The sequence below is a fragment of the Lonchura striata genome, chromosome 28 (assembly GCF_046129695.1).
Source record: "Lonchura striata isolate bLonStr1 chromosome 28, bLonStr1.mat, whole genome shotgun sequence".
In the NCBI taxonomy this organism is placed as follows: domain Eukaryota; kingdom Metazoa; phylum Chordata; class Aves; order Passeriformes; family Estrildidae; genus Lonchura; species Lonchura striata.
The window spans coordinates 2,334,016-2,350,155 of record NC_134630.1 but is presented as its reverse complement, the minus strand read 5'-3'; the positions used below and the strand labels follow the sequence as shown (position 1 = coordinate 2,350,155).

The 16,140-nt window shown below is 55.0% G+C and overlaps 1 protein-coding gene across 3 annotated transcripts in view; it reads left to right on the top strand.

Annotated features, from left to right (window-relative positions):
• Nucleotides 1-16,140, top strand: part of TCF3 (transcription factor 3) — an 84,699-nt gene that overhangs the window by 29,806 nt on the left and 38,753 nt on the right. For all 3 annotated transcript variants that reach the window (XM_021528226.2, XM_021528224.2, XM_021528227.3), the window contains exons 4-5: nucleotides 13,748-13,821; nucleotides 14,836-14,929. In XM_021528226.2, the coding sequence (XP_021383901.1) occupies nucleotides 13,748-13,821; nucleotides 14,836-14,929 (168 nt within the window). The remainder of the gene's footprint in view (nucleotides 1-13,747; nucleotides 13,822-14,835; nucleotides 14,930-16,140) is intronic.

The following is a 16,140-nucleotide window of genomic DNA, read 5'->3' as shown; positions in this document are numbered from 1 at the left end:
GTGCCCAGCCTGCAGGAATGGTGAGGGTGGGCTCCCTTTGCTTCTCAGCCGTGCACTCCCTGCCCCTCCCAGGGCAGGAGGAGCCTGGCAGCACCTGCCAAGGGGAACACGTGCCAGCCAGAGCTGGTGCCACCACGATCCATCACACACAGGTTGGGTCCAGGCTGCCCTTGGCACTGTCCTGTCATCTCCCTGGAGCTGCCCTGGGCACTTCTCTACATCCCAGGTGACACATGAGATGTATAAAACCTTCCTCTCCACCGGCTCGGTGCCTTAATCCCTCCACCAGTGCTTAGGCACTGCTTGGAGATGTGTGTTGGGAGCTGGATTTAGGGATGAGAGCATGAGGGCACAAGGGGCTGGAGCAAGTTTTTGGTGTCCCCTGAGCAGTGTGTGGCAAACAAGGTCTTGAGGGCTGATGGGCAGCCTAAACCCACAGTGCCATGGCCATGCATCAGTGACTCCTGCCAAGGTCATGAGGGCTGATGGCCCTGCCCCATACACACCAGAAGCCTTGGTAGCCTGAAAGCTGATGGGCTGGGATTTGTCTTCAGGTAAACTCTTCCCGTCACTTGTCCTTTTGGCTTTAGGGCTACAAGGGGAATTTAGGGCATGGGGTATGGTGTACAAAGATGTGGATCCTTTCAGGGCAAGGGACAAGTGAACATCTTGAAGTGTTTATATTTAAAGAGGGTGAAAAGAGTTGTGGAAATGGTGCTTTGTAGGAGCAAGTGGATTGAATTCAGCCCTTTTTAATGCAATTTAAATAATCAATGGTCTATTCAGTTACAGAAATATTTGGCAGAGCTCTAAATAGGTCACATCTGTCTTTAAATTGTTCTTCAGGTAAATACCTCACTGTGTGGTGTCACATGGACCAAATTCTGTAAGAGCTGCTGTCTGGGAGGGAGAAGTCCTTGGCTGTACATGCAGTTATCCCCAAAACTCTGCACCTGGTGTGCTCTGACCCATGGATTTGCTTTAGGGGTTCCTTAGGAAGCCTGGCTCATATATTTTGGGTATATCCAGCTCCTGAAGTTTGCAGCCCTGAGGTTTCTGGCTGTAACTGGACATGGCCAAGGGGCTTTGTTGGCAGCTTCTGAGTTGCTCTCGGGGACCAGGATGGGATCCTGAGCCTGCTGTGCCCCGGGAACCCTCACCTTGGGAAAGGGGAAAACAAAAACACCGGCTTTTGTTGTGGTGACCAGAGCCTAGAGGTTACTCTCGAGCAGGAGCTGGGGCTGAGGGAGGGAGGCAGGTGGTGCTGAGAACGCTTTGTTTGGGAAAGTTTTCCTCATTGTGTCCAACAATTCTTGAGATGATCCTTCCTGTGGGCTGAATCATCGTCTGGGCCAGAGCTGGCTCTCGGACTGCGGCCGCATCCTGCGCCCTGGGGCATCCACAGGGGCCCAGCACCCGCAGGATCACAGCCCCTGGGTCGGAATAACCACCCCTGGCTGTCTTCCTCACCCCTTTGGGGTCTGTTTTTCCTTAGGAAGCTCACAGGGACTCGTGCATTAGTGCAGAAGTCATTCCCCACCATCCCTCTCTCCCTGAGAGGAGACTCACAAACAAACTGCCAAGGCCACCCTGGTGGGGTGTACGTGTGTTTGGCCACTTCCCCGCATAATTTCTACATTATTTGGAAGCCATCCTTAATTTGTCTAATTTTTAACAGCCCCTGGCCTCCCTACCTGTAGGGCTGCAGCAGTGCAAGGCTGGGATGGCTCACGTACACACGGCTGGCATTGCCTGCCTGTTTGATCTCAAATGCCTCTCTGGCAAACTTCTGGGGTTTTTTTTGGTCACTTGTAAGTAAACAAGCTTTTGTCCCCATTCGTCTTCTTGGTGAGTAATGGAAACCAAGTGGGAGAAGATTTCTGTTCCCCAGTGTTCCGGTTGCATCTCTGCGGCTGTGATTTGATTTTACATTGCAAATTAAACAATACTTGGAAAGATGCAAATCAGAGCGGAAGCAGAGGTGGGTGCTGCTAAGTGGAGTAAGTGGGGGTGTTGCAGCTCCTCCATGCATCTGTGGGGGAGTGCAAAACACCCCATGGCTGGAGGAACACGAGAGGTCACCGAGTGTCCCAGGGGACCTGGTGTGTTTGAGTCCTCGCTGCCTTCAGGCTGCTGAGCTCTCTTGTTCACTCAGCAGAATGAGTTTTCTCCCTTTGGACAGCAATCCATGTGTGAGCGTGGAGTGTCTGCCCTGCCATGAGTGTGCACTCTGTGTACAATAAATGACCTGGAAAAACCAGCACGTGGATTTACACTCAGTCTTCTCCCTGAAGCTTTCTGTTTAATGGAATATAACCCCTGGCTTTGGGAATTACCCCATATCTACTGAATTTCAATTGTTTGGTGGTAGCAAATGGGTTGGTGTTGAATGTGTGAGAGGCAGAAATAAGGAAGTTCTCTATGGGGCTGTCTGTGTATTTAAGGGAGAATGGATGAGGAGCAGCCCTGGGGAGGGTTGGGGTGCTGGTGGGTGAGAGGCTCAGCCTGCCCCGGCCATGGGCACTGACCCCAGAGCCCCCCTGGGCTGGGCTGAGCCCAGCGTGGGCAGCAGGGGAGGGGGGATTCTGCCCCTCTGCCCCGCTCAGGTGAGACCCCACCTGCAGAGCTGCCCCAGCCTGGGGAACAGCAGCAGGAGGACGTGGAGCTGCTGGAGCCAGGCCAGAGGAGCCACGGAGATGCTGCCAGGGCTGGAGCCCCTCTGCCATGGAGCCAGGCTGGGAGAGCTGGGGGTGCTCCCCTGGAGAGGAGAAGCTCCAGGGAGAGCTCAGAGCCCCTGGCAGGGCCTGAAGGGGCTCCAGGAGAGCTGGAGAGGGACTGGGGACAAGGCCTGGAGGGACAGGACACAGGGAATGGCTCCCAGTGCCAGAGGGCAGGGCTGGATGGGAGATTGGGCAGGAATTGTTCCCTGGCAGGGTGGGCAGGCCCTGGCACAGGGTGCCCACCCTGGATCCCTGGCAGTGCCTAAGGCCAGGCTGCACACTGGGGTTTGTACAAACCTGGGACTGTGGAAGGTGTCCCTGCCATGGCAGGGGTGGAATGGGATGGGCTTTAGGGTCCCTTCCAACCCAGACCTCTCCATGATTCTCTAATGGCAGATATTGTGCTGTGTGACACCTTCCTGTAAAGGAGGTATCAAAGGCTCAGGTCTGGGCTACCTCCTTGTTGTTCTGCAGGGTTGGGTTTATCCCAAGCTGCTTCCAGAGCTTTGGGACATCCCCTTGTGCTCTCCCAGCCTCTGTGGTCCCTGTCACCCCTCCTGTCACAGTGCAGTGGCACCACAGGGCTGGCCAGCCTGGCTGTGGGGTCCCCACTGCCACCTCACCCTGGGTCTCTGTTTCCATGTGCACAGAGGGAGCAGAGCTGCCCCTCCAGAACACAACTGACCGAGGGACAGTGCAGAAAGTGACTCCTCTGACACCTGTTGTGGGTCTGACTCAGCCCAGTGTTATTCTTGGTCCGTTTCCCTGCATTTCTGTCCCTTGGACCCTCCTTGACATCTTGCTTCTTGCAGGGCTGTCAGGCTTGGATGGAGGCTGGGGATGAGGGACATGGATTTGTCCTGAATAAGCTGGGGACAAGGGACACGGTGGGTTCATCCTGCAGGCTGATGACCTTTAGAAAGCCCTGACTGTGTTATCCTCCATCCCCTTCTCCTGCCGCTCCTTTGTGCTCGTGTTTGGTCACTGCTGGCCTTTGTTTTTACAGCTGGGGGAAGTGTTTTGAGTTTTAAAGTTTATTTTCTTCCCTCTGGTTGTCGTCACAGGTTTGTTTTCTTTCTCCGTGTGGCATCTTGCTGGCTCTCCCAGGGGCTGGGAGAGGGACTGGCTGCTGCTCTCGGGGCTGTCCTGCTGGAAGGAGCAGGATCTTCCCTGCATTTGGGATCCCAAAAGCCTCTCTGCCTTCACTTCTCTTACTGAATTTTTATCACAGAATCCCAGAATGGCTTGGGCTGGAAGGGACCTCAAAGCTCATCCCATTCCACCCCTGCCATGGCAGGGACACCTCCCACTGTCCCAGGCTGCTCTGGGCACCCTGTGCCAGGGCCTGCCCACCCTGCCAGGGAACAATTCCTGCCCAATCTCCCATCCAGCCCTGCCCTCTGGCACTGGGAGCCATTCCCTGTGTCCTGTCCCTCCAGGCCTTGTCCCCAGTCCCTCTCCAGCTCTCCTGGAGCCCCTTCAGGCCCTGCCAGGGGCTCTGAGCTCTCCCTGGAGCTTCTCCTCTCCAGGGGAGCACCCCCAGCTCTCCCAGCCTGGCTCCATGGCAGAGGGGCTCCAGCCCTTGCAGCATCTCCGTGGCTCCTCTGGCCTGGCTCCAGCAGCTCCACGTCCTCCTGCTGCTGTTCCCCAGGCTGGGGCAGCTCTGCAGGTGGGGTCTCACCTGAGCGGGGCAGAGGGGCAGAATCCCCCCTCCCCTGCTGCCCACGCTGGGCTCAGCCCAGCCCAGGGGGGCTCTGGGGTCAGTGCCCATGGCCGGGGCAGGCTGAGCCTCTCACCCACCAGCACCCCAACCCTCCCCCAGGGCTGCATCCATCCACCATCCATCCATCCATCCATCCATCCATCCATCCATCCATCCATCCATCCCCATTTTTTTTAGTTTAATAAATCCTGACCAGTCTGACCCATTCTCCTGGAGGAGCACAGCCCAACAATTCACTTCAGGTGTGAACCTTGGCACCCTGGGTCAGCTCTTTGGCCATGTTCTGGACACAGGGGATGGTGGCTGTGACTCAGTGTCCCCATGGGCACCCTGTGCAGTTGTTTTGCAAGTCCTTGATGAGGCTTAGGGAGGCCCAAGTCATTAATTTCCTTAATTATGACTTAAAGGCAAGCTTTTATTTTGATTACCATAAAATCACTCTGTAAAATGCAGTGGGGACCTTCCTTTACATCTGCAAACATTGTGTCTAAAGTGAGGGATGGCCAATTTTGTTGGTTGGGTTTTGTTGGTTTTTCCAAAACTTCCTCAGCCCTGTGCTGGGTACTGTTTGTACATATATTATTGCATATAATTGTTACTGTTTATGTACATGGTGGGATTGTTAGGGTGTCTTGAGAAGGACCAGGATTTGGACTCAGTAATCCTTGTGGATCCCTTCTGGCTCAGGACATTCCAGGATTCTGTTTCTGGGATGCCACACCAGCACCCCCAAAACCAGCTCAGGGGCTGCCATGGAGCCTGCCCTGTCCTTTGAGAGCAGTTTCAGTGATGCCAGAGCACCTTCCAAAACACCAGGAGTTGCTAAAGAGCTTCTTCGACTCTTTTCTCCTATTCTGGCTTTGTTTGGTTTTGGTGTAGGTTCAATTTCTCCCCATAGTTATCCCTCATGGAAAGCAAATGGGGAATGGATCATTTTCCCCCACTCCTTCCCTGACTTTTTCCTATTTTTCCTCAGCCCCAAACATTTCCTAAACCCCATCTGTGTGTGCAGAAACTGCTGAACTGTAATACAGTGCAGGAGATGCCGAGCAGATGCTGAGCAGAGGAATTAACAATCACCAAAGTGGTGGCATCAGCTTTTTGAAGTCAAAAATTATCCCTGAGTGCACATTTGGGGAGGGGGTGGCAGCAGCAGGTGCTTCCCTGAATCAGGGCTGTGTGTGGGGTGGATGGGCCTGTTGTGCTGCTGGGTTCATTCATCATCACAAAGATACAGGGGCAGAATCTGCCCCAGAAATGGTGCAGGGATCTGTGATTTTAACGTGGGTGCTGCTGTGTCCCCCTGGGGGTGCCTGGTCTGGGGGATGATGTCACTGGTCTCTCGTGGTCCACAGCATCTGTTTATGGAATCCTGGAATACCCTGAGCTGGATCCCCCAGGGATCATTGATCCCAGCCCCTGTCCCTGCCCAGACCCCCCAACAGCCCCACCCTGCCCAGCCCTGAGAGCGCTGTCCAAACGCTCCTGCAGCTCTGGCAGCCTCGGGGCCGGGACCATTCCCTGGGGAGCCTGGGCAGTGCCAGCACCCTTGGGGGGAAGAACCTTTCCCTGAGCTCCATGCCAAGGCCTGGCACAGCTCCAGCCCTCGCTGGGCTCCTGGCCCAGAGGGAAATGCCACCTGGCCCCTCTGATGCCCCTGGTCAGGAAGTGGCAGCACATTCCAGCCCCCTGCCATGGCAGGGACACCTTCCAGTGTCCCAGGTTGCTCCAAGCCCTGTCCAGCCTGGCCTTGGATGCTTCCAGGGCAGCAGAACAGCTGAGCCTCACTGTCCCAACCAGTCAGTTCTGGTCCAACCTCAAATTTCAAGGCAGTGACAGGGATAAAACATCCCCTGACCTGCCCATGAGCAGAGCCCTCCAGGGTGGCATTGCCAGGGACCTTGTGCTGCCCTCCAGGTGTTCAGGGTGGGCTTTTTTATCCACCCCCCCTCCACACACCCTTTATTTTTATTTTAATTGTTTTGTTGTGCACCGGGAAAAGGAAGTGAACAAATTGTATGGTCTCCTCTACAATCGACGTCCTGTAAACAGCTCCCGGCTGCCTTCCACTCACAGCTGTTTTTTCCTATTTGGGGGTGGATGGGGCTGGTAAATAAACAGGAATTCTGGGAGCTGCATCCAGCACCCCCTTCTCTCTTGCAGGGGCTGTGCCAGCAGCTCAGAGCCTTTCCTGGGGGGTGCCAGAGTGGGTTGGGTGGGTTGTTCCTCACCAAGTGGAGCAAACTCCCATCAGGAAAAACAACTTTGCTGGTTTTCCTGGGACTAAAGCTAATTACTAGTCAACTAATTTTATTGATTTCCAATCCCTTTTAGCAGAGATTTTGCTGTGGGGCTGATTGCCAGAGCGATTAGCACACAAAGCCGCTTAATTTGGAAGTGTTTATCAAGCAGCCTTCTGTCACCTCTGCTTCAAATCAAATTACGGTGGCACCGGTGCCCTGCCTGTGGTGGCTTGTGCTGTCCCACCCCCGAGGGAGGCAGGTGGGGAGCAGGGCTTCTCTGCCTTAAGTAACCAAGGCAGGCAGTTTGGGACTAGATGGTCTTGAAGGCTCCTTCCAACCCAAACCATTCCATGGATCCAAGTATTCCATGAGCTGGAAAAGCTTTTTATTCCCAGCTGCCACCACATCCTTGTCCTGCTCCAGCCCTCGGGCACTGCTGTGGCTGCAGAGCTGGAATTTCCCTCCTGGTCCTCAAATCCCCACCATGGGCACTGTGTGGTCGTTCTTGAGGATGGAAGATGCACCTTCATGGCAGCTACAGCTGCTTCCAAACCTCCTCCAGCCACAGGAGAGATTTGGCCTAAATATTTTTAATAGACTTTAAAAAAAAAAAAAAAAAAAAGCCTGGCCCAGTCATTTGCTGGAATCAGATTAGGGAGGGCAGATTGTGGAGGCCGGGGGGAGGGAGAGGCTGAGCCCGGCTCAGTCACAGCTCCAGCAGCACAGAGACCCCAGCAGTGTCCCCCAGTGTCACCCCTGGGGCTGCTGGCAGGGTCCCTCACTGCCTCCTCCCCCTGACAGGTGAAAACAAGGTGCCTTTGAGACATTTCGAGTCACAGGAAGAAATCCCAGAAATTCCTCCCTGGGAGGCTGGGCAGGCCCTGGCACAAGGTGCCAGAGCAGCTGTGGCTGCCCCTGGATCCCTGGCAGTGCCCAAGGGCGGGCTGGATGGGGCTTGGGACAGTGGAAGGTGTCCCTGGCCAGAGCAGGGGGGGCACTGGATGGGCTTTGAGGTCCCTTCCCACTCAACCATTCCATGATTTGAGCTGGCAGCACTGCAGCTTTCCAGCACTGCATGTTCTTCTCAGGATACCCCTTGGTACAGGTTTTAAGAGCAAAAACTCTGTATTTGCTTTACAAATGGTATCTGAGAGGGTTCAGGAGCAAAACATGCTGTTATGCATCCCTGCTATGTCCTCTGGATCCAGAGGGATGGCTGCACACTCCTTGAACTTTGGTTTGAGCAAAGCCATTGTTAGGGACTGAGCTTGTTCTAAAAGACCTTTCACAGAATCCTGGAATATCCTGAGTTGGGAGGGACACACAAGGAGCATCGAGTCCAGCTCCTGACCCTGTCCCATTCACACAAAGGCCATAGGTTGTGGGGTCCTTGGCTGTCCAGGTGGTCAGAGCTGCCTCCAGAGCCACATTCCCTCCCACACCATCTCCAAGTGCTGTGCTCTCACTGGGGCATTCAGAGCTCAGGGCTCAAGGACCAGCACTGTGCCCAGGTGGGTTTGGGGGCTCTGGTTGTTGAAAGCAGGGCAGCCTCTCTTAGTGCAGCATTTTTGGCTCCCATGGATGGCACGGGCTGGGAACTGAGCTGGAAGGATGTGGGATGGATCACAAAACCCTGCCCCCTTTTAATGCTTTTACATAGAATCCCAGAATAGTTTGAGGTGGAGGGACCTCAAAGCCCATCCAGTGCCACCCCTGCCATGGCAGGGACACCTTCCACTGTCCCAGGCTGCTCCCAGCCCTGCCCAGCCTGGCCTTGGGCACTGCCAGGGATCCAGGGGCAGCCACAGCTGCTCTGGGCACCCTGTGCCAGGGCCTGCCCACCCTCCCAGGGGAGAATTTCCTCCCAGCATCTGAAGCAAATCTGTCCTCCTTTAGGTAAAACAGTTCCCCTTTCCTGTCCCTCTCCTGGGTTTCCTTGTTGGACTCGTGTGTCCAAAGTAGATCCATTCCTGCAGGGTGGGAGCAGCTGTCATTGCTGTGCCACTGGACACTTGTCCATAGCCGTTCCTATGGTTCATTGCTGCACTAAGGATGGTTTTTCTGAGCCGAAATGTGGTTAAATTATTTTTATCCCTGCTGAAGCTTAGGACAGCTCTTGTCTATCAGCTCTTCTTGGCTGTGGCAGGAAAACCGTGAGGAAAAAAAAAAGAGTGTCTGACAGCTACATCTTATTCTATTAGTATGTTTTAATTAGAACATGAGCAAGAAATGTGTTATGAATATTCATGCTCAGGGTTATTAAAATGCACAATTAATCTGTACTCAGTTTAATAACTGTATTAATGGTGAGAGGAGGTAGCTCCTATTTTTGTCGTTTCTCAATTGGAAAGTGTGCCTTAACTTGGGTAGTTGGGAAGTGGGGTTATTTTAAAATCAGCTTGGCTCCTGCCAGCAGCATGGGCACGTGGGTGTCTCCAAAAGTCACACACCTCAGGGTGGGAGAGCACTGGAAGGGTGGCAAAGCCAAGCCCTGCCAGGATGGAGCTCGCTCGTGCAGACAGCATTCAGCTCAGTGCCATGGGAGTTTTCAGCACAGAAGCACAAAATCCCAGAAAGGTTTGGGTTGGGAAAGACCCTAAAGCCCACCCAGTGCCACCCCTGCCATGGCAGGGACACCTTCACTGTCCCAGGGTGCTCCAAAACCCATCCAGCCTGGCCCTGGGCACTGCCAGGGATCCAGGAGCAGCCACAGCTGCTCTGGGCACCCTGTGCCAGGGCCTGCCCACCCTGCCAGGGAACAATTCCTGCCCAATCTCCCACCCAGCCCTGCCCTCTGGCACTGGGAGCCATTCCCTGTGTCCTGTCCCTCCAGGCCTTGTCCCCAGTCCCTCTCCAGCTCTCCTGGAGCCCCTTCAGGCCCTGCCAGGGGCTCTGAGCTCTCCCTGGAGCTTCTCCTCTCCAGGGGAGCACCCCCAGCTCTCCCAGCCTGGCTCCATGGCAGAGGGGCTCCAGCATCTCTGTGGCCCTTTGGATGTGCTCTCTCTCTGGTGACTTGGATTTATGGGGCTTTTTGCCAGCCCTGTGGGTGTTTTAAGGCAGCAGATCTGTCCATAAGTATGGGGCAGTTGTTGTCCAGAAGATTCTCAGGGGATCTCCATCTCACCTGGGGCAGCTCCTGGGTGATGACCGGAGGCAGGAAACACATTGCCAGGTGCCCCGAGGTGCTTCTGACCCTTCCTGGGCACCTGGGTCACCTCTACAGCTGCTGGGGTGCCCTTGGCTGAGCCCTGGGGCTGCTGAGCAGTGTCCTTCCACCCCAGCTTCCCTCTCTTCTCCCCCTTCCCCTTCCTCTCCCTCCACTCGTGCCCAGCCTGGCTGCTCGGTGCTCCCAGAGCCAGGAGGTGGGACTGTGTTTGGGGTGACACCGTGCCCTGGGGCTTTGTGCTGAGTGGAGCAAATCCTGCTGAGGGGAGCTCTTCCAGGCACACCTGCCCATGGCCAAACACTGGGATTTTGCAGGGCTGGCCAAGGGCATTTGCTGCCAAATTGTAGATCCTTAGGAATACGAAGGGGAGGGAAGAGTGGGCTGGCAGGGAATGTAGGACAGATGCCAGACGTTGAAAGAGGGCAGTCTGCTTTTTCCTGGCTTCATCCCAGAAATCCCTGAATTCCTAAAACACCTGCAGGTGCTGAAAATAGGGAGATTTTTTGCTGGCACTTTTCAAGCCAGTGGCTGCAGTCTGGGGAAGGTGCAAGACTTTATTTTCCAGGAGACATCAGGCAGAGCTGGCATGGGCACCTTCAGAGGTGCTTCCAGAACCTTGGGAAGCCCTTTGCTGCTTTGGTGGGAGCGTGGAACCTCACTTCACCTTGGCAGCCATTGGAACTACCTGGAGGGTACAAGAAACATTTTGGGTTTCCTTGAGGGTTATTGAATCCCAGAATCCCAAACCAGTTTGTTTGGGAGGGATCTTAAATCCCATCCAGTGCCACCCCTGCCATGGCAGGGACACATTCCACTGCCCCAGCCTGCTCCCAGCCCTGTCCAGCCTGGCCTTGGGCACTGCCAGGGATCCAGGGGCAGCCACAGCTGCTCTGGGCACCCTGTGCCAGGGCCTCCCCTTCTTTTTTCTTCCTGAAAAAAGGGTTGGTTTGCTGTGACCCCGTTTGTTTCACAAAGGGGCCAAGGAGGGGTTGGGGGCCTGGCCTTGCTCCTATGAGTGGCTCGTCCCTTGCAGCTGCTGGTGGAACACTCAGGGTTTGGCCCTCTCCAGGGTCTCTGCTGTGGTGGTGGCACCACAGGGTGTAGCAGCTCGTGCCAGGGTTTGTCCTTGTCAAGGGGGTGTGTGAGCCTCACCCTCAGCCTTTGCCCCCTGTGCCACTCGCTGTCTCCCCTCCTTCCTTCCTTGGGGATACCGGGCAAGGGTTTACTTTTATTTTTCAGGAATTTTGGCACAGAGTCCCAGAATGGGGGAGGTTGGAAGGACCACAGGGGCTCATCTGGCCCATGTCACGGGGCACAGGATTGTGTCCAGACTGTTCTGGCAGAACTCAAGGGAATATCTGAAGGTTCATGAATATCTGAAGGGACATTCAAGAGAGGAAGACTCGACAACCGAGGAAAATTTCCCTGGTCTTCCAGGCACCCCATCTCCCTCCAGAGGCCCCTGATCATTCTCTGCAGGCATGTCCTGTCCTGGGAGTGCTGCTGTGCTGTCGGTGGGAGAGGTCAGGGTGACACAGGGTGACCCAGGCCCCCCAAAGCCCCTCGTGCGTGGGGCAGGGATGGGTGTGAGGGTCTGCACCCCCACGCCTTGGCTTCCCCTCTGCCTCTGGGGTTCCTCATGGGGACTGTGGTGCTGCAGTCCCTGTCCTTCCAGCCCGAAGGGACCCCTTTTCCAACCATGTCCAAGGCTGTTGATCCTGCTCACGTCTTCTCCCCGACCCTTGGGGAGCTTTAAAACCACCCATGACAGCAAAATGACTCAAAGGAGCGTTTCTGCCTCCTGCCTCGCCAGGGTTTGCAGGGATTGCAGATGAATTGCTTTGGAAAAACACATTAGCAAAGCAAAAGTTTATTCTAGGAAGTAGGAGGTGGGAGAATTGGCAGTAATTCTCCCTAGTATCCAAGGTATTATTAGAGGCTTATCCCTGCTCTGCACAGTAATCACATTGGAAATTTTTGATTAGAAAACAAAATCTAAATGAGAATTATGAATATTCATTAGGTGTGGAGATTAATATGCATAATTATGCAAATTAGACAGCAATTAAACACCAATTCTCCGGGGAAATGATTAACACAAAGGCACAGAAATAGAAGGATGTAATTTGAAAGAAGTTTCTGGTTAAATGAACAGTGAGGGGAGCGGAGGAGACAAATCTGAGGCATGTTTGCCATAATAATCAGCTTTGCCAAGCGAAGTGGGAGTGAGCCCTGACCCCCTGCCCCCATGTCCTTGCTGCCACTCAGCTCCCTGCTCCCAAAAGGGCATCCTGAGGCACCTGGTGGTGCCATCCCCATTGGAAGAACCAGCACAGGATGGATCCCCAGAGAGCCACGGGACCCTGGTGCTGCCACAGGACGATGCTGCTGGGAGAGTCTGGTGTCACTCCAGTGTGGCCGTGACCCCTGGTGGGGACAGGGGCTGTGCATGGCTTGGAAAGCGTCCGTGGCTGCTGCCACCCTCACTTTCAGCCTTCTGCAGATCTGGGATTTCTTCTGTCCAACCCAGCAAAGTCACAGTGTTTGTGCAGCACCTCAGAAGATGATGGATGCCCCCACCCTGCCCAGCCCCTCTCAGATCCCGGATTTGCCCCCTTAGAACACCAAGTGCTGATTCCCAGCCCCCACTGTCACCCACAGTCCCCAGTCACCCACTGGAGCAGGAGATGGAGCAGCACAGTGAGATCCTGCAGCTGAGTCAGGTCGGGGCTGTTTTCCAGGGAAGGTTCCTTGCTTGTGGTCGTGGTATCAGCTGGAACTGTGGGAGCTGTGCTGATGCAACATCCCAAGGTTTTTCTGTCATGGTAGACATTCCCAGCTCACTGAAGGGGCTCCAGGAGAGCTGGAGAGGGACTGGGGACAAGGCCTGGAGGGACAGGACACAGGGAATGGCTCCCAGTGCCAGAGGGCAGGGCTGGATGGGAGATTGGGCAGGAATTGTTCCCTGGCAGGGTGGGCAGGCCCTGGCACAGGGTGCCCACCCTGGATCCCTGGCAGTGCCCAAGGCCATGCTGGACAGGGCTGAGAGCACCCTGGGACAGTGGGAGGTGTCCCTGCCATGGCAGGGGTGGGATGAGCTGAGTCCCTTCCAGCCCAAACCATCCCCTGGTTCTCTGACTGCCCTGGGTGCAGCCCAGGAGGTGCCACCCGTGTGGACTTGGCAGGGGATGAAAGGAGCCAATCTCCCACCGCAGCCTGTGCAGAAACATTGCAAAAACTTCTGCCTGCTCCTCTGCTCTTTGGGCTGGATCCCTTTTTGCTGGGGATATTCTTGGGAGGGCTAAAGCTGAGAATGCTGGGGGTGTGCTCTGATGGCCTCACTTCCTCAGGGGAACCTTGGGGGCTGAAAGATTACCCCTGAACAGGTGACTCTGTAATGTTGGACCCCCAGCAATTCCCACCTGAGGATTTCACCTCTGGGCACTCTTTTACTCTGCCCAGTTTGAATAGAGTATGGCCCATGATCTTGCACCACCATGGGCAAAATTCAAGTCCTGCTGGAGCATCCAAATGGATGCAATGTGGTTTTGATTTACAGTTCAGTCCCTTTCACTGCCACTCTCCGGGGGAAGGAGATTCGTGGGTGCTCTCTGGAATAAAGGAGTTAAAATACTTGTTTCTCCTCTTCCCACTGTCCCATGTTTTGAACCATTTCCAGGCTGTGGTAGGATTTGCTTTGAAGTTTGTGGAATAACTCCCAGTGGGAGTGGGAAGGTGAGGAGGCAGAGGGGAGGCTCGGTCATGCCAAGTGGAAGTGGTTTATTAATGAAAATATTGTTTTGTTTGTAGAAGGAAGAGTTAATTTTACGAGAACACCTTTGAGGCTTTGCTGATAAAGCAAAGAGTAACCTTTGTTCTTCCTGTTTTTCGGTAGGCTTGGATGAAAGGCCGGGATCAGGTTCCTGGGGAACGGCAGATCAAAACAGCTCCACGTTTGACCAAGGAAGGGTAAGGACAAAGCACAAACACCAAACTGCAACCAAAACAAACGGGGTCTTTCCCAGGCCTTTCAGAGCCTTGGCTCTAACCCTAGAACAGCTTTTCTTGCCCCATTTTGGACATGGGTTCTGTGAACTCTAGGGTTTCCCCCATCCCCATCTCCCCAGACTTTGCTGCCTTGAGGTTTCTCCTCCAAAAACCTTTCCCAGACCCGCTCAGGCATTTCCCTCCCTGCACCCGGTGTTGGTGTGGGGAGAGGGGACCCAGGGGGTGGGACAGGTCCCCAGAGGAGACACAGATGGGTGGGTTGAGGGATCTGAGTGGATTGAGGGATCTCATCTGATGGCAAAGCTTCCTGAGCAACCATCCCACAAGACTTTGGGAACCTGAGGAGGGAATCCCTGCAATCCACCACATTGTCTGGCCATGGCACCCTTGGTGGGGAGGGATTTTGCAGGGAAGGAGTTGAGGCTGCTGCAACACTCATGACTGGGGCCTGAGAATGGGAAGAGAGAAATGCCACAAACTCCATGGAAATGTTGTAATTTTTATTTTAATGGGTTTGTGTGATTTGTTTTTGCAATGGCACCTTTCCCTCCTCTCCCATCAGCAGCAGAGCTGGGGCTGTGATGTCAGCTCTCACTTGTATATTTAGAATTTATATATTTATATAAATATATCTAAAAATATACATTTATATTTATCCAGCCTTTTTCTTGCTCCTTCACCCCCCTGGTTCAGGGATGGGCTGCCTGGCTTTCAGCTGGTGGGTGCCAAAAAGCTGCCAGCATGTGACAAAGCATGGTTCCATGTCCCCTCTTGCCACGTCCCCAGCTGCCAGGTTCCCTCCCAATGCCACGGCCTCTGCACTGCCCAGCTCTCCTCTGGCACGAGGATCAAACCCTTTCCATGCCCTTTTCACAAGGAGCCTTTGGCTTTGTCCCTTCCCGGGGGAGGCTGGGCCCCGGCAGCCTCGTGTTTCGTCCCCACGCTGTGTGTGACTGTCCCCTGTTGTCCCAGCAGAGCTATGGCGAGGGCCCCCACTACGGCGAGCACCGGGAGCTGCCATCCCACAACAGCATCTCCTCGTCACCCTTCCTGGGAGCTGGACTCGTGGGTGAGTGCCTGCAGCTGCCTGGAGGTCCCCAGCGCAGGGACACGTGCTGGGGGATTGCTGTTCCCTGGGCTGGACCTGCTCCAGGTGTTCCCAGGTTGTCCAGGGAAGTGGCACCCAGAGGGTTCCAGCTGTGCCAGCTGTGCCAGCTGTTTTATGTGTGTGGTTATGTTTCTCTGCTTTATGGTAGCACCCCAAGGCAGGGGTGCCCGCTCCAGGTCGATGCCCCTCAGGATGGGCTGAGTGTGTTCCTGGGAGCTGGGAATTAGGGTGGGAGTGGTGCTTATTGTTAAGGATTTATTAAGGACTTGGGATGACCCTGCTTGAGTGGGGAGGTGGCACCAGCTGATCCCACTGGGTGACTGTGATGTGCTGGTGGCTGTGTCACTTCCCAGAGAGCTGGGGGTGCTGCCTTTGCTGCAGTGGGGTTTGGAGGAGCCTCTTCCCAAATCCTGGCAGGCTGGCCCCTCCGTCCCCAGCTGCAGGCAGGCAGTGTGAGGAGCTCACAGGGAAGGTGATCCCGCATGGCCAGATGTGTGTGACCATTCACTCAGTCACCTCTCCCAGCTCAGGGGTGGGAGGAGAGATTAAGAGCAGAAAATATCCCTCCTGGAGGGCTTAGAGAGCTCTAATGGCATTAGGTCAGGAATTGGGGTTAGTCCTCCCCATCTTTGCCCACGCAGGGGTGGTTAAAACACTCCAGCACATGGGGAAGGAGCGAGGCCAGGGCAGGGCTTGCTGGTGGTTGGAAGGGAGGAGTAAGAAAAGGGAATCGTGTTTGAAGCAGAAATCCCCCCAACACAAAATCCCCCCTGTGGATGTGGTGGCAAAGGGGAAGAGCAGAGCAGGGTCGTGCTGGCTACACATTGGCCCCTCCTGGCCTGGGTCAGGGCTTGGGGCTCGCTGTGAGCTCTGCTTCCCCCTTTCCCCTTTGGGAAACACATTTGGGTGTCCCTTGGGATCTGTGCAGGGGGAGCAGCTTTTCCGAGCAGCTCCCCCTGTCCCTCTGCAAGGGAGGATCTTCCTTCTCCCTCTCTGCCCCAGGAGGATGTAAGTGGAGCACAGAGAAGGTTTTGGGTAGGACAGGGGAGCCTTGCTGCAGCTCAGCAGGGCTTGGGGGGGATGTGCGTGGGGGGACCCATCCCACCCCTGGGGCCAAGGCAGCCCTGAGAGTTTCCAGCTGAGAAGGAGCTGCCCGGGGAGGAGCACGGAGG